Source organism: Branchiostoma floridae, chromosome 17 (assembly GCF_000003815.2).
Source record: "Branchiostoma floridae strain S238N-H82 chromosome 17, Bfl_VNyyK, whole genome shotgun sequence".
NCBI lineage: Eukaryota > Metazoa > Chordata > Leptocardii > Amphioxiformes > Branchiostomatidae > Branchiostoma > Branchiostoma floridae.
In genome coordinates this window covers 16521940-16542599 of record NC_049995.1, presented here as the reverse complement: position 1 = coordinate 16542599, position 20660 = coordinate 16521940, and the positions used below count along the sequence as shown (strand labels likewise).

General features: G+C 40.5%; 2 protein-coding genes across 2 annotated transcripts in view; both read right to left on the bottom strand.

Annotated features, from left to right (window-relative positions):
* The window catches only part of LOC118405158 (ATP-dependent 6-phosphofructokinase, muscle type-like), a 52293-nt gene extending 40255 nt beyond the window's left edge, over positions 1 to 12038 (bottom strand). The window contains exons 1-11 of the mRNA XM_035804583.1: positions 11797 to 12038; positions 9707 to 9858; positions 8772 to 8961; positions 8103 to 8158; positions 7605 to 7714; positions 7012 to 7165; positions 6522 to 6617; positions 4505 to 4597; positions 4140 to 4265; positions 3562 to 3626; positions 3102 to 3171 (exon numbers count right to left, since the gene is read on the bottom strand). Of these exons, the coding sequence (XP_035660476.1) occupies positions 3102 to 3171; positions 3562 to 3626; positions 4140 to 4265; positions 4505 to 4597; positions 6522 to 6617; positions 7012 to 7165; positions 7605 to 7714; positions 8103 to 8158; positions 8772 to 8961; positions 9707 to 9858; positions 11797 to 11911 (1227 nt within the window). The 5' untranslated portion in view covers positions 11912 to 12038. The remainder of the gene's footprint in view (positions 1 to 3101; positions 3172 to 3561; positions 3627 to 4139; positions 4266 to 4504; positions 4598 to 6521; positions 6618 to 7011; positions 7166 to 7604; positions 7715 to 8102; positions 8159 to 8771; positions 8962 to 9706; positions 9859 to 11796) is intronic.
* A 1121-nt stretch (positions 12039 to 13159) lies between these two features.
* LOC118404394 (neurogenic locus Notch protein-like) lies at positions 13160 to 17826 on the bottom strand. Its single transcript, XM_035803464.1, has 11 exons — positions 17769 to 17826; positions 16736 to 17041; positions 16354 to 16461; positions 16091 to 16201; positions 15826 to 15939; positions 15484 to 15708; positions 15056 to 15184; positions 14810 to 14929; positions 14331 to 14444; positions 13789 to 13866; positions 13160 to 13350 (listed from the first exon to the last, which is right to left on the bottom strand). The coding sequence occupies exons 1-11, from the start codon at positions 17824 to 17826 to the stop codon at positions 13241 to 13243; spliced, it is 1473 nt and encodes a 490-aa protein (XP_035659357.1). The 3' UTR covers positions 13160 to 13240.
* Between the last annotated feature and the right edge of the window lie 2834 nt (positions 17827 to 20660).

The window sequence follows — 20660 nt, the reverse complement described above, 5'->3', positions numbered from 1 at the left end:
AAGTTATAACATCATCTAGTATACATGCAGCCTAAAGCATTGCAAGTTTAACTACTAGTTCAGTTCAGCGCCAGAACTACTAGTATTGTGCGGAAACGTTTAACTTTTTCTAGACGTGTTTAAATTGAACATCTGCCTCTACTTTAACTGTACTTATCTTTAAGACCAAGCATTTAACAGACATTCTGCAAGCTACAAAGTGTCACTAAATGACAATATGTATATGTGAGAAAACACTGGAGACACAGACAAAAAAAGACACAAATAGACAAGAATAAAGGAAAAAGTTTGCAAGCTGTGCTTGTTGAAATAAGGTGAAGTTTTATGCAGAGTGCAACCAAACAACATTCCAATGAGCGTCAAAATGCATAATCATTCTTCATGCTTTCAATGCAATATTTTGCCCCGTTACCTTTTATAAAACTACATGTACGCAAAACACTATATAAACACGTCTACAGAACATGATGAATTGATACATACAGAAAAATCATAAGAAATGATTAAAATCTAAAAAGAAATTAGTCACGGCACAGTGTTCTGTTCCTCAAAGAACTCTATTTTTCCATTCTAAAACAACCTACTACTAGTATTTTCTATAAGCTATATCATGACACTGTGTATGTTTGGGAATGAGGAAGAAGGTCTCAGACAGTGAGACACATAAGTGTTCCCTTACACCTAAATCTAGGACAGAAGTGGTCAAAACATTGATACGATACATTAGAGATGACAGGGAATAATTATTGGAAGCTTGACAGACTCGGGAAAGAAGGTCTCACAAGTGTTCCCTCAACACCTGAATGTAAGATGAAAGGGGTAAAAAAGTTGGTATGACACACAAAGTTGGCAAGTGGAGAAAGGTCTCACAAAAGTGTTCCCTATACACCTAAGAAGTATAGACTAAGGACTCAGGGAAGGAACAGGAGTAAAAACATTGGTTTGACACACAAAACTTGGGGGAAGGTCTCGAATAAGTGTACCCTTATTAACACCTAGGAAGAAGCAGAAGTAAAAATGTTGGGACACAGTCACAGACACAAAAGTTGGTGTTCGCACATTGGCAAGAGGAAGAAGGTCTCACAAAAGTGTTTCCTTTACACCTAAAAAGGAGGACTGGGAAGAAGTAGAAGTAAAAACACTGGTATGACACACAAGAAAGGGACAGTCCACACAAGAAGTCAGCGGTGTTTGTGCGTGTCGTTATCTTTCATTTCTCACTGGGTTGTCGATATCAGCTGACCAACGCGGTCGTTTCGCCGGGGCCGGTTGGGACACCGACGTTCCAGGCGGCGAGAAATGTTGGGCGGTCCCGTCCACGCTGCAACGCGACATCCGCCTAACCACAACTGCCGACTGTTCGTCGGAAAAATCATTGTCATGACCGCCCTAAAAAAACGTGTGGTGCGAAAATTCACCCGATCAGACCTTAGACCCTTGATTCGCTGCCACCCAGGAAAAACTAACTGTGAATTAGAAGCTGTTAGTATTATAGTAACTGTTGTAGGGTTCATAGAGCAGTTCTTTTAAAGGATATAGGAGAATTCTTTTTACACAACTAGCAGGTACTTACATTGCTTACGTTTTGATGTCTCTCAGACATCTTTGTCAGAGCTTCTAGCTGGAGTTCTGCTTCTCATGTAGGTGGCGCTTTTGCGGTGAGAAGACAATCCCAAACGTGGATAAGCTTGTACCCCCCTTGTCCCGGTTTGGGGTTGTTTTCTCACCACAGAAGCGCCACCTACATCGGCTAAATATAGTGGTGAGAAGCAGAACTTCAGTTGAAAGCTCTGACGAAAGTGTCTGAGAGACATTGAAACGTAAAAGTTTACAATGTAAGTACCTGCTGGTTGTATCAAAAGAATTCTCCTATATTCTACCAACCTGATGAAACTATTTTCGGGAGTTCTTTTAAAGATTTGGCTCATGGACTTTGATGGTAAAAATTGTTGCTTGACAACCACATGTTAACATGAGCCAAAGTTTCAGTGACCGTTTCTGACAAACTGTCTTCAGAAACTCAGCCTTTTCTGACTCCAGAAATTCCATTTCCATGTTGTTGTTTCGATGATGCCGTAACAGCAGGCTTTTAGCTAGGATTTTATTATAGGGTGTCCAAACTTATTGGTGAGTCGCGGTAAGTGACTATTGTAGGGGGATCTGGGGGCATCCACCTTTCATGGTGCAGAGTTTTTGATTGTTTTATTGTTAAAATAGTGCATTCTAAGGTATCCCAAGAGGCAAAAATATTGTTACAGAGGTCACAGTAGTGGACTGTGACCACGGATGACCTGGTAGCATCCCTGGTCAATCAGAATTTCATGCCTGTCAGATGATTTTCTCCCCAACACAGGGCGTCCAGGGGCATCAAATTTCTTGTTATTCTAAGAAAAGTGTGTCCAGATGATGCGTTGATGCATGCCTGGCTAAAAGCCTGCGTGTCAGTGTGTTATTCTTCTTGTGTCAAATTGCTTCAGTCTATGATCCCTGGTCAGAATTAAGATTCTATCCAGATTAAACAGTAATTAGTGAATCACCACAGCAAAACCACACCACAAATGTCAACACACCGCACTCACAAAACACAGTGACATTCAAAAACATATTGTCAAGATCTAGAGTTGCACTACACATTGTATGCTTAAAAATCCATTTGACAATTACTTTCAAATGGAATTTTCAGTTACTCTAATTTCTGAATCATGTAAATAATACAGATTATAAAATTATCAACATTTATTGATGTTACCTACCAGACTTTAGAAGTCAAATCAGATATTTCAACAGAAAATCGATTTGAGCTCAATTTACAAAATTTAAGAAATTTCATTTTACAACTTGCCTTGCCAATACAACTGCAAGGGTTATTCCATCTAGAATGGAGGGGTGGTCACATAGTATAATGTTTTACATTGTAATATACTTTTGTACCAACTTATTATAATTACAAAGTATAACATATCAAAGTATAACTAATATACTTTTCTCCACCAACGTAAAGAAAAGTGATTATTTCCTGACCACCCCTTGCCAATATTCAAAATGGAATAGTCTTCGTAATTTTGGTACATTTTCGTGCACAGCGGACCGAACCATCCTACCTGCTGGGGGTTATTGGGGGGTTTCACGTGACTCAGGATCTTGTAGATCTCTAGGTTGTTTTTAAAACTCCTGAACAGAGAAAAACAAACACATTCCAGTAAAATGATTCTATTCACAACAAAATATCATAAGCACTTCATATACATTATAAGCATAGTTTAGCATGTTATTCTATAACTATCTTGATGACATGAAAAATGGATTAGTTTCAAACAAGCGTCCACACAATATTCTCCTTTGGCACACATGCCATGTACTAAGTTTTTTTCTCTAGCTGTCTTTAGTGGTTTTAGTTTTCATTTTCTTATTCAAATGATCGTGCTTCACCAGAAGAAAACCTGAACTACTGTGACAGTAAAATGTCACTGTGAGTAGTTCAGGTTTTTTTCTGGTGAAGCTTCTATGAACCTATGAATATTAAAGCATCCTTCAGAATCAGAGGGATGGAATATCCCTTACCTGCCCCGGAGACTCACACAGTTCTCAAAGTTTCCCTTCTTCATAGCAGCTGCTACCTGCTGGGTCTGCAACAGAAACAATTTTGAGTCCTACAATCGGTCCATAGCATAGGTTAGAATATGAGTAAAAACATCTACTTGTAAAAGGCTATAAAGTTTCACTCATTTTGCTCACTCAGTGGTTCTATTTGGGGGTTATACCAAAGGACCAGGCATCATGACACCAATTGTTTTTTAAAATACACCTCTGGGCTGTTCATTAACCCTTTATTCTTAACATTGTATAAACTAAACTTGAGAGACCCATGACTTCTTTCATGAGGCTTTACATTACCCCCCCTTAAGACCCCTAAAAATCAACTGACAGACTCTCCCCTTCCTTACCCTCTTCATACACTCCATGAGGTTGAACTATGACCCTTACCCTCTCCACACACTCCATGAGGTTGACCTATGAACCTTACCCTCTCCACACAATCCATGAGGTTGACCTATGAACCTTACCCTCTCCACACAATCCATGAGGTTGACCTATGAACCCTCTCCACACAATCCATGAGGTTGACCTATGAACCTTACCCTCTCCACACACTCCATGAGGTTGACCCTGACCGCCTGGTTTCCGTCCAGCGACACGACGCAGGCCGGCGTGTCAGGGGTCGCCTCCAGCAGGGCCAACACCGCCTCCGCACCCATACGGCAACCCTGCACAGGGCAAATTAAGGTCAAGGGCAAAAGGTAAAGGGCTGGTCAGTCATTCTGCCTGTAAACCAAGGAAATCAGAGATGACAGACTTCACCCCTTTACCCTTTCTGTTTTTTAAACCCTTCCAGTCCCACAAAGATCCTAGTGATCTCTCTTCTTCTGTCAGACTCAACACTTACAGTTACTAATCTGTAAACACTGGACTGGAAAAACAGTAAAGGGACTTAAAAAGTACTGACCAGCACGCGGTCGAAGGCTGATGGGTTCCCTCCGCGCTGCACGTGCCCCAGTACTGTCACACGGGTGTCGTGGCCGAGGCGGGTCGAGATGATCTAAAGAAAGATCAGACTGTTCAGACAATATGCCAAAAAAATACACGTTTTGTGAAAAGAATAATGTCAAAATAGGTTGAAAGCATTACATCCGACAAACACTGCCACAATCTTTTGCAAGGCGTTAGTACTGACTTGGCTGAGTTTTGTTGAGTTATGACATGATTGAAAACTTGATACTACTGCAGTCAAATCTGCTTAACTATGTATGTTAACTGGTTAACTGGTTAAGTATGTAAAAATCAGGGCTCGAAATACTTTTTTCTACATACCTGCACTGGTGCAGATAACATTGAAAATTACCTGCACCAGACAAACTTTACCTGCACCACTCTGAATTTGGGAAGTATTAATAGATCATACTAAAATTGTTCAGGAACAATTGCTATTTTTTTTTTATACAGCATATTACTTAAGGTAGAATTTCAGGGTGGCTGAGGAGTTTTGAGGGTGTTTTTGGTCTTCTAAAATTACCATCTTAGATAATGTATGGACCTTGATTTTTTCTAAGGTAGTACCCTAACGCATAAAGATAATTTATGCAAATTGGTATGATGTCACAATGACGTCATCAACTACTTTTAGGCCACGCCCATTTTTAGAAAAAAAAGCCTAAAAAGCCTAAATTTTGACTTGTATTTTGCCTGTTATTATTGAAACTTTTCAGAAATGTGCATAATAGTGATTTGAATAGATCTGCGCGTGGATTTTATCATACCTTGTCATGCTGATTTTTTATTAATTTTTTTCCTGAAATTTTAATTACCCCTTATACTAACAGCATTTGGGAGCACTAAATAGCATTGTTTTGCGTCGGGAGCGCACGAAGTTTTTCCTTACAGGGTAAATTTCATAATAAAACTAATTTTACACATTTTCGATGAACAGTTTTTCAAAAATTAGGCCGTAAAAATCAAGTTGTTGTGGTAGTAGTGACGTAATCCACTTTTACAGGTTGTAAAAAGACCAAAGTGATGTTTTTGAGGTCAAATTTGAATTCAGCATGTGCCAAAACCCCTGTATACTAATTTTTTTTCTTGTATCTTCAAGGATAGGGAAAATATGGTGATTTTGCATATTTAATTAGTGGACTCTGATTTTATTACCCCTGGAACTCAATTATTCAGGATTATTCATCATTTCTGAACTAGATGTATACATTTCAGGACAATAATTCAAATCAACATATTATAAAACCCCTGTACACCAAATTTTTTCCTTGTATCTTGTATGAGTACAGAGATATTGTAATCTTGCATATTTAATTAGCTGATCAAGAGAAATTATGCATAATTTTCAGGCCTTTCAATGGCCATAACTCTCTAACGGTATGTCCGATTTTGTTGAAATAAAAACCATTCTATTTGTTTTACTAAGACCTATCCAATGATACCAAGTTTTAAAAGTTATGATGAGTTTGAAATTTTTGCGTAATTTTAGACAGCTACTTTGACCTTGAATTTTGACAGACAAAAAGGAACATTTGATGGGAAAGTATGTTAGATTATGAAAATAGAATTACATAGAAAATAACATTGATAGTTATTTTTTGGAAAATATCATTTTGAAATTTTGCTCAGCCACCCTGAGATACTACCTTAATAGGTGGAAGTGGTAACATTCAATGCAGCTAATAACAATCCACATACACCTACATCATATGAAATTTATGTATAAAACCCAGTACATGGACCAGCGCAGGTTAGGTGCAGGTAGACATCAGAAATACCTGCACAGCTCCAATTTTACCAGGTGCACTAACGTGCATATGCAGGTGGTATTTGAGCCCTGAAAAATGGATGGGACTGTTTCAGTGTGGCTTGTGTGACTGGCTGCTAATGCCAGATGGTTGCCGACTTGGTTTGACTCTGTATTCGATTGAGGATCAGAAAAAGCTGAAATCAGAATTATATATTTTCCTGACCTCCTTGACCCTGTTGGACGTAATGGCGTTCCCCTTCTGGTCGATCGCTCCTTCCGCCATGATCACGATGCCCAGCCGACTGCCCGCGGTTCGTAACTATTAAAGGTAAAAATTATGACATTGTGGCATTCAACATCTTCAAGGCATAAAATACATGCTGACAAAGGTAGCAATTTGGCCCCAAAGTTTTATTTCTTTCAGGTTAGGTAGCAGATTAAAAAAGCAAAATAACAGAGAAACATATATTAGACAAATTTTGATTTTAGAAAAATCATTACAGAATCTGATATTCATTTGAATGTATGAAAACAAGGAAATACAGAGATGGCAGACTTCAATTCCTTAACCGTAATTCTTTGCAACCCTTCTACAAAGTTCTACTCCCACAGGCAAAAACAGCAGCAGTGAGGATCTATTGATGATACTTCAACCTTGGAGTGTTAGATAATTTTGTCAAATTTCTATGAAAAACCAAGAATCTTTCTTTCACCTCGGACAGACGGCGGCACATGTGATCCTCCCAGTCGGATTCCGGCGGCCACTCCGGGATAAACAACCAATCAGCTCCGCAGGCGAGGGCAGTCACCAGCGCAAGGTAGCCACAGTGGCGGCCCATCACCTCCATAACAAACGTACGCTGGTGGCTGTAAACAAACAAACAAACAAATTATGTCATCAGCATAAGGCAACCACAGTACTATAGTATATAGACTAAGAGTTATTCCATATCATTATATAACATTTATAGTGTTGCTATTGTTGTTCATCCATCAACGTTTGATTAAGATCTTGACTTCAGTCATCCTTGTGGGTCCTGGTATGGCCGATGAGCCCAATCCTGGCACAGAACTGCCGGTCGCAAACGTCTTGCATTGAAGAGCTGTGCAGTAAGGTTTTCCTCCCTTGCCTTACTTGCCTGCCGCCCACTGGCAGGCCGGGTACCGGTGCTACAGTGACTCTCAGCAGGACCAACGCTGTCATGCCCTTTTATTTTCTTTCAGGAAACCCTGTCGACCCCAAACCTGATAATTCCCTAAAAGTTAACCCAACATATTAAGGAAGAATTGTGGAGTTGAGAGGTACCTTTGAGCGGTGGTGGTGATGGCATCCACGGACTCCATGATACGATGGAGCGCAGTGTCGCAGCCGATCGTCATGTCCGTGCCACAGAAGTCATTATCAATGGAACCAACCTGGAGAAAAGAGGAAATGATATTCAGTAGACATTCCAGTTTTACCCATTGATACTCTAGGAAGACAATAGATGCATCATTTCATGGCTTCAATGTTGAATGAAAATGAGGCAAAGAGTTGTGACATTAATTATCAAGCTTAATCTTACATACACGTAACACAGTAACGGTAAAATGTATGTCAAATATTAGTGCTTCAGAAACTATCTATGAGTTAAAAGTCTAACACTAACCCTAACTTCTAAAGTCTTACCCTGACCCTAACTGTCTTATACACTGGAATAGGCCTAACATAGTATCATTGGAGAAGTCTCTTGGTATCTGAGATCTGAAAACCATTTTCAAATATTGTGCTATGTTGTGAAAATAATTTCTCTCTCGTACTCACCATGCCGACAATGTTGAGGTGGGAACAGTTCTTACTCTGCTCAGCAGTGATCTCTCCTGTGGATGCAGCAGGGAAAATCAATTATTGACATCAATCAATCAATAAAATGGTTTATGGGTAAAACAAGGGTCTAGCAGCCAGAGGCTGAATTGTGTCTTGTTGTACATGAATTCAACGTTCATGATTGAATTACAACAATAAGACTAAAATGTGATTACATATTAAAATTATGGACTAGTATCATTATCACTGTAGATGTTGGGTTTTTCAAGAATGAAACTTAAAGTATATAACAACTCATCAGTGTCATTTCTTTTCATTAAGCATTCTTAACATTGACAGTACTGGACTGTTGCTGAATCTTGTAGTATGGTGGTAAAGTCATTGTTTCTGAGTTCTGTAGGTAACACCAGTTCCTCCAGCAGACCCGCCCACTCTTGTTGGAAGCAATTTCCGCTGGTCAGACTGCCGTCTCCGCCGATCACAACCGGGTACGACATAACAAACAAACAAACAAACAAACAAACAAACAAACCTTTCTTCACCAGTTCCTCCAGCAAACCAGACCACTCCTGTCGGAAGCAGTTTGCGCCGGTCAGACTTCCGTCTCCACCAATCACCACCGGGTACGACATAACAAACAAACAAACAACAAACAAACAAACAAACCTTTCTTCACCAGTTCCTCCAGCAAACCAGACCACTCCTGTCGGAAGCAGTTTGCGCCGGTCAGACTTCCGTCTCCGCCAATCACGACCAGGTTCGAGATCCCAAGTTTAACCAGGTTTCGCGCCGCCTTCAGCCGACCGGCGCGCTCGCGGAAATCCTGGCACCGGGCACTTCCGATCACTGTACCACCCTTGGGAACAAATTAAAATAATATTTTTCAATTGTTAGATGTAGAACATTACAATTGCTAGATGTAGAAATCTACTTACAACTGTTATCTTCAGAATAGAAAGATATTCAGCACGGAAACTTTTGACTTCATCCCAAAGGAGGGTTTTGTTTTGGATTGTCTGTCTGCATGTGTGTGTTTCTGTCTTTCCATCATGTATACAATGTATTGCCAATTGTTTTGTCTGCATGTGTGTGTGCTGTGCATCTGTGCGTGCCTGTGTCTGTGTGTGTGTGTTTGTTTGCTTTTCTGTTTCTATAATTCATGGCACCGGCCGCTTCCGATCACGGTACCACCCGTTGGAACAAAAACAACATGTTTAAATCTGTAAAACAATTCTTAGTACTAAAATAGAAGAGATAGAAAGTTTTTTGTATTTATAAACTCTTTCAATTAATGGAAAGTGTGAGTTCATGTGTGCATGTGCGCATGTGTGCGAGTTTGTGTGTGTGTGTATTTAAGTATGTCAGTGTGTGTGTGTGTGTGTGTGTGTGTGTGTGCATGTGTGTGCATGCATGTGTGGTGTGTGTGTGTGTGTGCGCGTGCTTGTGTGTGTGTGTGTGCATGTGTGTGGAGTGTGTAAGTTTCTATGATTCCAAATACATAAGTCAAAAATCAGTCAGAATGCATCTAAGTCCTTCTACTAGTAGTAGGATGTGGAAATTGAAGGTTTGACAGATTGATGATTGATTGACAGACTGCTCACCTGTTGGATGATTCCAGACACGCTAGTCCAGATGGCTTCCTTGATGTTGTCAGCCCCGTCCACCATGCCCTGATACCCCTCGTGGATGTAATACACGCGGAATCCAACATGGATGCCCATACGCACCACGGCACGTACGGCCGCATTCATACCTACGGAACGGGGTAAAGCTTTGTGTGATTGCGTGGCGTATCGACAGCGCATTGCAATTGGGCTCAGGCCCAAGAGGTCCTTGGTTCAAATCCGGCCATGTCACTGATCTTGTGCCCTTGGCACGACTTTCCTCACTTCACTCAGGTGAAAATGAGTACATAGCTTCAGCTAGGGATGTCCCTCGAAATAAAGACTGTGTTATAATGATCAACATAATGATTGTGGGAACTAAAGGGAGGAAGAAAGTCAAACAGTCATTTTCCTACCTACGTAACAGGGTAAAGTCAAACTTTCATAAAGCCCTTTTGTAACTGTTGTCTTCAGGAAAGAAAGATAGTACTGTAAATGCATCTACTAGTAAGTTCAAGGGGATTTAAGTTCGCGGTTACTAAGCAGAAAAAAAGAATTTTTGCGGTGGTTTTAAGTTTGCGGTAGCACCATGCACTGTAGTCTCTTACTGCCATGGAAAAATGTTTGTGGTAGTTTTAAATTCGTGGTGAAGCGGCCACCGCAAAAACCGCAAACATTAAACCACCGCAAAAATTTCTGCATTTACAGTACATGTAATACACCCGGAATCCAACATGGCTGCCCATACGCACCACCGCCGCATTCATACCTACAATAAAATCAAATTGTCATAAAACGTGTCTTGAATGAAGAGACTATGCTTCGCTGTTAAAGGTATACTATTGAATGATTTTTTCCAGCATATAGTTTATAGTTATACACGCCACTGAATGCATGCCTTCATTTATACACGATGGTACAAAATACACAATGGCTGGTATAACATATGGTTCATATCTGTTTGTTAAAATGGTCTTTTCTATTTCTTTTACTAAATTAATGATAGCCAGAGTTGGGAACATGCATGTGTCTATCTGGTGGTAGACTGTTGCGGAGTACGTGTCTGTATAAAGGGTAAAAGTTCACAATGACCTTTCTACAAAATGTCATCCTGTTATGGCATTTTGGGACTGACAGCTTTAAAACGTAGTCCCGGTAACACCCTTCAAACAGGTTTCATTCTATTCTACATTTTATCACATTCAAGATGCCAATATTTTTTTACATTCATTTGGTTGAAACAAAATCCTTCCAACATGTTTTGGTGTATAGCTGTATGGTGTATTTCTATTACCCTTGGGTCACATAGTCACCTTGCTCTTTTGATAAGTTTTTAGTACTCTTTTCTGATATTCCTTTTTTAATATTACCAGACAGAGTTTGATTTCTCCTAAATATTACCAAGCTGACATTGAAAGAAAAATAAGTCGGATCTGCTTGTAACGTTAGATCATAATAAATTCATCATGTTATGTACTGCAAGTCACAAAGTATTTGCAGTTAGTATAGCTTTAATTCATGCTCTCAGTTTTTGCTGTGAATTCTCCACTACAAAACCATCACACATAGCAAACATTTATTCAGTCTTACACTCTATTTCTTACTGAAAGCTACCACAAAATTGTCCTTTACTCCCTACTGCGAAATTAAATCCACTCAAATGTAAACAAAATTACAGTATGCAGAAAAGTGGGAGGGGCACTAACGTTAGTATAGTGCAAATCTCATAACATTAATTGTTAACACATTAACGTGCAAGCAAAAGCATGGATGTCAGCAATATTAAACACGTTACACCGAGTTCAGCATAAGCTTTAGAACATGGAAAACCGCCAAAGCCAGACGATAACAATTTGTCAGTGTCAAATATTGCAAGGTGTTAATAATATGCAAGGATCATTCTTCAAGCAGATATTGGGGTGGAAGAATGCAACGTTTTTATGGCTTCCAGAGTTTTCTGGCTACTCGACAGCGAATATTCGGGACGAGGAACTGTCATAGACAGCATAGATTTACGATCTTTCGCCCTCACGTCTGCTTGGAGGTTATCAATGTAACATTACAAGGCGAACATATATAAAACCTACCCTGAGAATCGCCCCCACTGGTGAAAACGCCGATACTCTTCCCTTGCGCCTGCCGCAAATTACTTGCAGCGAACGCGTTAGACGAGCTAAGATCACCAAGCACCGCGGAAGCCATCTTCGGTGGGTTGTAGTCGCCTCCTTGAGCAGTAAAAGGGCGGGGAGAAGGAGAGGAATCGACAGACGGGCAACCTTGCACGTTCGCCCGGCTCGGCAAGGTCAACCTGCCGGGGTCAGCCGCTTATGGTCTCACAGCGCCTCCTAGCAAAAAGAGGCAGTACTGCAAGTGCAGGGAATGCTCAACCTGCAATACCGACAGCTTTTACTAGAAGACGCTGTGAGACCGTAAGCTGATGGCCGCAGTGGATAGCTCGGGGAATGAGTGGTTCAGCGAGACGAAATATAAGAGTTATTTGCCCAGTATTGTCACAAATCTAGAAATTTTGTTGCACATTTTGACAAATCATTATGACTAAATGGAGTTTTCTTTTTTATGCAATGGTTTTGCTCATTTCAAAACGCACTGTTTTGCATAATACTACCCCCAAAATAGCAAGTAAATATTTCATCTGAGGAAGACACGCGTAACTTTGTGCGTTGTGTAATCTTGGTACACAGTCTGAGTGAACCATTCTGTGTCAATTCTAGAGTAAGGCAGGGATGCATCCTCTCTCCCATCCTGTTTCTGATTGCGATTGACTGGCATTTGGTCTGTTATCATATGACATGCTTCTATAGAGGTGGTCCATGATAAGTGAGGATTGGTCAGATTAGGTCACATGCGTATATCCCTCACACTTTCTAATATAACCAAAGTTTGGGGTGAAATCATCACTAGAACTATGATTAGAACAGTTTTTTTCTTTATTTGCATGAAACTCTCACATTTTGTCATAGTCCCAAACTACGTGAGAAAATGGAGGCTTCTCATTGGCTGACGGTAGGTAGCCAGGGTAGTAAGTACCAACCGTAAATAGTTTCATCAGGTTGGTAGATCAATCGAACAATGTCTTCTTCGTTTCACAACCTTCTTTTAATTCTTCCGTAGACGTTTCGGCGACTATCTGTCACCTTCATCGATACAAAAATGTACTGATGACCCAATACTCATTTTTTTTGCACTGATGAAGGTGACAGACAGTCGTCGAAACATCTACAGAAGAATTAACAGAAGGTTGTGAAACGAAGAAGACATTGTTCGATAGTAAGTACCAAGTTTGAAATGCAAAAGATATGATCAAAGAAAATTGATGTAGTATAAAAAGAAGCGCGACTCAAACATGGACTGAAACTGCGAATATCATTTTTGCTGCAGGTGGTTTATTGATCTAACGTCTTCTATCTCTACTTGATAAGCTGTAAATTAGACAAAAGCGCATTTTCAAGGCACGCAAGAAGCGGCCATTGGCTGGTCGTTGTCACGTGGAAGGCTTCGGTTGTTGTGACGTCACTCAGGCTTGCACGAGAAGGCTGCCACGCCCTCAGGGGTGCAGTACATACCATCCGGACAGGAGGCGCTGCTGCACTGGTAGGGGAGCCCCCGGGCGACTGGACTGCCTAGATGCACCAAGTGTACGCAGTACGGGTGGGTTGTTAGCAGTTTTTCATGTAACAATAGTAAACCATTAAATATCATCATTAGCTACTGTGCTTAGCATGTGTTTGAAATAGGAAGTTGCCTAAACTGCATCAATAGTATCTAAATAAAAAATTTATAATTAAAATGACCACCCACATGCATGGAATCATGACATTCGTGCACTCATTTGAATCCATCGTATATAAAAATTTATAAAAAGTTTTAGCAAAAGTGACTAAGATAAAAACTGGCATGTCACATAGGCAGTGAAAATCTTTAAAGAACGAAATGCTGTCAGTCAATATTGATCAAATGTATGTTATGTTTTGAGTTTTTGCTCCATTCTATGACATGGGTGACTTGAATGCAGTTTTCCTACTATGTGTAGCAATGATGATGACAAAAAAGTTACTAACCAATGCAATGAATGGAAATCCCGACGTCATGACAAGTAAAGCCAGAAGGACACGGGTTGGGGGAACACAGGTCCAGGTCTTTACAAAATGAGAGGCAAGAGAAACGTTAGGACGAATACATTTAACATGGTGATATAAATATGACAGGAACTTTCATTCTATTTTTATTTTTCGATCACAGTCATTTAATGAGCATTAATTAGACAGGAAGCGCAATATTGTGCTTATAAACGACTTGTGCTCAAGATAACATAACAAATGACAATAAAAGCTGACAAAGGGAACTAAAGATTACAAAAAAAAACATGTAACAAGGAACTTGCATCTGAACTAGCATGAACTTCACACGGCTGTCATATGCGCTTCTAAACAGTCACGAACAGAGACAAGTGGGAATAGACACAGTCGCGTTCGGGACAAGGAGAAGCACTTCTAGGGGGTCAATTCAGGACATGATGATTGTTGTGGAGTTACTGACACATCAGCCAGGAAAACGATTTTGAAGCCGCCTTATAACAGTTCCATGTTCCTATCACACGTACCTAACTCGCAGTGGTCTCCTTGGTACCCAGTTGGGCATCGGCAGGAGTAGGAATTGATGCCATCATCACACCTCCCGCCATTTTGGCACGGACCGGACGCGCACTCGTCAATGTCTGTAACGTTAGATTCAAGAATCTACACTCAGTCTGTTAGAACATAGTAAATGTGTAATTCACTCCAAATAAGAGCAGGGCTACTTTGTTAAGAACAGAGCTGTTTAAAACAATGAAATCAGGATCATTCTTGCTTAAAACTAAAGGAGGAAGTCGTATGGACTATTAAAATATATAAAACAGCATAAACATCGGGATGAAAGGTCGCAGATCTCTTACTTGATATTTGTATCTATTGAAAGAATTAGAACAAATTTAGAATATGTTTTGTTGCCTCTGTGTATGCTAATCTTGTATGAAATGACACTCAGATTACCTTGTAGGTAGGTTACCAGTGGATAATCAGTTATAAGATAATTACTTACTGATTTCACACAGCTTTCCTTCGAATCCATTAAGACAGTCACAGAAGGTGGTGGAGCCGCCGAAACAGGAGCTACAATACCCGCCGTTCTGGCACACGTTTGGCTCACATGGTTGGAGTTCTGCAGTTGTAGAAACATATAATCCCAAATGGTTGAATAACTTATTCTCGCAATCTATTTTGAGTTGTTTTATGTTGACTTTTGTACTAAGGCAAATGAAACAATGACGTGTTCAAGTAGGTGTACCAGACTGGCAGACAAAGTTGTGTTGCTCCGTGCATAAAGCAGTCTTTGCCTGGAAGTTGTCGGTGCTGTCCAGGAGAACACAAAGGTCTAAAGGTGAAGAAAGTTCGCCTGTTGACCAGTGCAGGGCACCTGTTTGGAAATACACAAAATAGAGAATAGAATACAGTAGTAAGCGTATATTGTTAGGCAATAATCGAGTTAAAGAAAAAAATACGCAGATTATTCTTATAGACACCTTGTTTGACTGTTGTATTGACTTGCAATTTAATTTTTAACTTGTAGTCCTCTCTACTAAGGTACATTTTTCATTACTACAGCAATTCGCTGTGTCCCTTCAAGGAAGTTAATAAAAGAACCTCCTTGGCTTTTTTCAGTATTGTTCTCTGGAGTATCAGGCTAACACTCGTCATGTAACGTTATGTATGTACCTGAAAAAGGAGACCCATCACTGTAAATCATAGGTAATGGCGCGGTTTTCATGGCCAGCCAGTTGGACACGCCAGTGGTGGCCGCGATGGTGTTGGCCAGGAACAGTTCCTGTTGCTCGCTCCTCACGTCCGCCATGTGGCTGTTCTTGGCACTGCAGGCCTGGGTGGCGTCTCGGTGGGTGGCAGCTGAGGTGGAGAACTGGTAGCAATCTCCTGCAAAAGATGCTGGAGCACACAAACGATATGATCTCAATTTTTCAAATAAGAGGAAACATGGAGACAAGCACGATAGGATTTGTCAAAATTGAGTGAATGTGGAAGTGGCCTATAAAAGAGTGGTACCAGTTTCACAGTTCTTGCCAACGGTATCTTTAGGACAGACACAGCTGTAGCCATTCACGTGATCCAGGCAGGTCCCTCCCAGCACACAAGGGCTGCTCGCGCACTGGTCTATGTCTGAAACACAAACAAAGGCTTTGAGAAGGAAATCAGAGAGCCTACACCTTCCGATACTTTCTATATAGCGCCTCATATTTTGAGACCTATGTCCAAACGTAAATGTCAATCTACTCCCGAAGTTCATCTAAAAGAAACGTTAATTACCGACCTTCATCACAGATGTCTCCTGTCCAGCCGTTCTCACAGTTACAGGTGTAGCTCGCTACTCCGTCAATACAGGCTCCATGTGCGCATGGGGATGATGCGCAGTCGTCGATGTCTGGTGAACCAAAAGTACAGGTCTTGTTTAAGGCAAAACCTTACTTTTAATATGTTTGAACCTAATTCAACCACAACGACAATTTTATTTTAAAAAAAACCTTCTCTTGTATATTAGTAACTGACTTGGGATCTCAATAAAACAATACTTACTTTGATTACAATTTGTTCCTGTCCAGCCGTTCTCACACCTACAGCTGTATCTCCCCACCCCGTCGATACAGGTCCCGTGTACACAGGGGGAAGACGCGCACTCGTCGACTGGAACAAATCAAACATGTTACATAGATTGGTCCCTGTTCTGTCAGGGATAGGTGCAGCCTTCGACATTTTCAGCGCATAGATTGGGTAGGCGTAGGTCAGTCTACATAAGGACGTCAAGAAGTACGGTAACCCTAAATTATGGCGTCTGCTATGCTATGTTTGCCGCATTGTAGACGTATTCACGTTTACTCAGAGTACAAATTTGAAGACGTTATAGACACGGATGGATAAGATATAGACAAGGAAGTGATCCCATATGTGGTTTACTTACATGTACAAACAACCCCGGCATCCTCCCTGTGACTGCAGTCATGACTGCCCCATGTTGCGTGGGTACACTGGGATATGGTCGCCTCACTACCGGTACAGCGTACATTATCCAACCAGATCCGTCCCGTTCCTTCGCCAAAGAAGGCGTTGGTTTTTGCTTCATCTGCACCCGGGTAGCCCAGCTGACGGCAGACCACGTGTGCATCATCAATCTCCCAGAAGTCGTCACAGACCGTCCCCCATTGGCCGTTATGGAACACCTCAACTCTCCCCTCGTGAGAGCCGCTCCCACCAACCAGACGGATGTCTGGAAAAAGACAAAATTTAGTGATCAGCATTTTCACCGTTGGGAGAAAGAGCTTGACCAGAGACAAATGGCGGATTGAAAGGGGTAGTAATCACTACTAAGACGAACTTCACGCTAACTGGTACACAGACCTACATTTCCATCTACTGTTATCATGTTGAACTCATATTAGAGAGATTGATAGATGGATGGGCAGATATATAGATAGATACATACATACATTTAGATAGCTATGTATCTCTCTCTCTCCCTCTCTCCCTCTGGAGATTGCAAGCACACAAAAGAATCAATACAACTTACAAGGTTCTTCATCGATCCAACTCCAACGTTTACGTGACTGTTACTACTAGTATCATAACAAGGAAATCTGTCATGACAGAAGAGTCTGGGTCTTTACTTGGACGAAGGAGGTTAACCTCCGGATCCTTGCTTGGACTGAATCATTTTGTCGCGGTTTATACGACACGAAACACAAGGATGGAATAAAACATTAATGGTATGTAATTGAACTGTATATACGTCAAATCGTATATCTAACGATAGGTTACCTTTATCTGCGGGGTAGCCTATATCCGTTCTTTAAAAAACGGTATTCATAATTTTGAAATGCAATATTTTAAAAATTTTGCAGTTTAAAAATACCACCCATCAACTTTATTTTTCTAAATACCATCTTATACAAACGATGGATATAGGTCACTCCACGGATAAAGGTGACAAGGGTTACATTGTGCCCAGGCAGGCGAGACAGTCACAGCTACGGTGAAGAGCAGAAACTCCCACATCTTTGCCGTCTGTTGAGTGGACTCAGGACGTGACTTCTGCAGGATAAAGGCCGTACAATTACAAAGGACACAAAGGATACTATCTTTTATCTGTGACTCTGAAGTGATCTGGGAGAAACTATGATTATACTCTGCAAATGCAAAAGTTGGACAGGAAGATACGTGGATGCGTAACTCAGTGACAGGCTTTCTTGTGAGGGATGTTGACGCACGGAGAAGGAAGAGAAACCTCTCGATGTGGCTTTTTGGCAAGGTAGGAAAATTCTGCCGCGGCGAGGGTAGAATTCCACCGCCTTGGTGTGGTGGGAAATGGGTTTTGAAATGGATTCGTGTCGTTTGGGGCTTTCGTACGCTCTACCAACAGTGGGTGCTATCTGAAACGTCTGACCAAAATCATATCCAGTTGCTTGAATAACTGCTTTTTGACATATCTTATTACCTGGATGTCTAACCTTCATCGACGTAATAGCTGTAATAATAACCTTTTTTCTCGACTTGAATCGAACTTTAAAAGATAAAAGGAAATCATTTCCTGAGGATGTTGTTTTGGGCTTTCGTAGTTTTGGTTCTTCGAACGGTACGACCAAGGACATTCTCTCATATAACGTCCTTGGTACGACTGAGGTCATGCACTACTGAACTCTGGAGCTTTTAGTCGCGCTTTATACTCTAACTTATTGATCAGTTTTACCCTCCTTAAAAGTGTCGCAAAGGTCGTCATTGAACTCGCACAATGTAAATATCTGGCTATTTGCTGTACCTCTCGTGATTTTCCCAAATATTCAAATCGATGCAAGTCTTCGAGTTTTCTAGATTAAATAGATTGTCGAGATGCTCAGAGCCTTTTAACAGTTGAATCCTTACATTCAGCTTTAGGAATAAAAACTTTGTCCAGGCAGTAAAACGCGTGACAGCACAAATTTGCGGTACAAATTTATAAACTCTCCATCTCTCCCGATGACCCTCATTCTATCTCTCTATTAATACACACACACACACATATATATATATATATATATATATATATATATATATATATATACACTTGTCATGATTTTTCTAATTCACGAATATCAGATGCAGGGGTATCAATTACTTGTAACGTTACGTAATTATTAGCAGGAACACAACAAGTGACACAATCGATATGGTATACGTAGTGCTGCACGTAAGAGACAGATATCCACGGTGTTGGCATTCACTGTATCAGATAAGCATATCTGTAAAATACTGTGGAAAATTTGGAATTCATTAGGGTTACTAAGGTATCTACTCACCTTGTTGTGAGTATCCGCTGTTCTCTGATCGGGGGTCCACAACTCGTTTGCAAGGGGCAGAGCTTGGACGATCGATTACTAATATCTACATTGTATGGACTTCAAACGTTACATCACCCTATTTGCCAATTATAGATAGGTACAGGTATTTGTTTATCTCTAGGCCTAGGTTGTTGACAAATCTCAAACCAATGATCAGCTATATGTACATATGACATGGTCTGGAGAAGGTCGGAAGGCCATGGCCGGCTATGTGTGACAGGCTGTGGGACTATATCATTGAAGTTATCATTGAAAGCCCCAGCAACGGCCTCGTATCTAGTTATTATAGAATGTTTAATACAAAACACCACAAATAAGTAATATATAGGAAAACTCGAGGAAGAATAGGAAAGTGATATAATCACCAATGGGAATCTAAGAGGAATAGTTCCTTGGAACAGCACAAAGTATTCAAACACTAAGTAAAAAGGAAAACTAATAAAAACATGACCACAAAGTCCCTTAAAACCGTGTGTTTATTCCATGACATAAATTCATCATTGCTTCACATATTCACAGCATGGTCCATAGGGTACATTGTTAAAGCTTATTTACCATTTATCAATATATCTAACATTGAATATACATTGGACATTAGTAATGAGTTTAAGACATTAGTGTACAGGTCTTTCTTATATCAAAACCAAACTCAGTTTTTCTGCTGTTTCGAGTGGGCGAAAAGGTATCTTTAAATGTTATTTCTTTAAACATTTCTCTTTCAAAAGTTTCTTTATGAAATTGTTTCTAAGCTGTTCAAATTTTCAACAAGGTCAAATTTAGCTTCAGACTCTGAAGAAATCGTTCCAACCAATCACAGACGATCTTAGACTGCAATCCACCAATCATGGACCATCTTACCTCAGGTGAAAGGTCAAATTTACGATGACCCTTATAGTGTAACATTACATCAGTCTGTAGTTCTGAGTCAAGTAAGAAAGCAAGACTCACAAAATCTTTGAAATGTTTCTTGGCTATCAATATAACACATGCATGGACCTATCTTACTCTTACCGTACTTACATTATCAATTGCAAATTTCAGTATATACACGTACAGAGTACAAATGTACAGTGTACATTTGGCTCATTGTCGTATACACCATTATAAGATGTTTATGTACAATATCATATATGTGATAACTAGTAACAGAGGCAACAGCCTTTGAGGCTTCATAGTAGTTTGCATTGTAACTTGCTTGAGCATTTTCAACTTTAGAGGTGCCCACGCACTCATACTGACTTTATGTGATCAGTTAGCTATCGCCTGTTATGAATCTAATTCTAGCTCTGTGCCCTTCTCTGATCGCTTCCCAGCCAATAATTCCAGCACCCGAAGAAAACATTTGGCATATGAATTATAATTCAACTAAAAGAACCCGCCACACGTGCGACGGTGCGATGTGAGTGGTTCAAAACCTTACAGTTTCTGGCCGCACCTGGGGCAATTACTGTCGTACTGAGGTCACCTGAGTGGCGCCGAATGGCAGCTCGCTCCAGACCCTTGCGATTTAGCCCC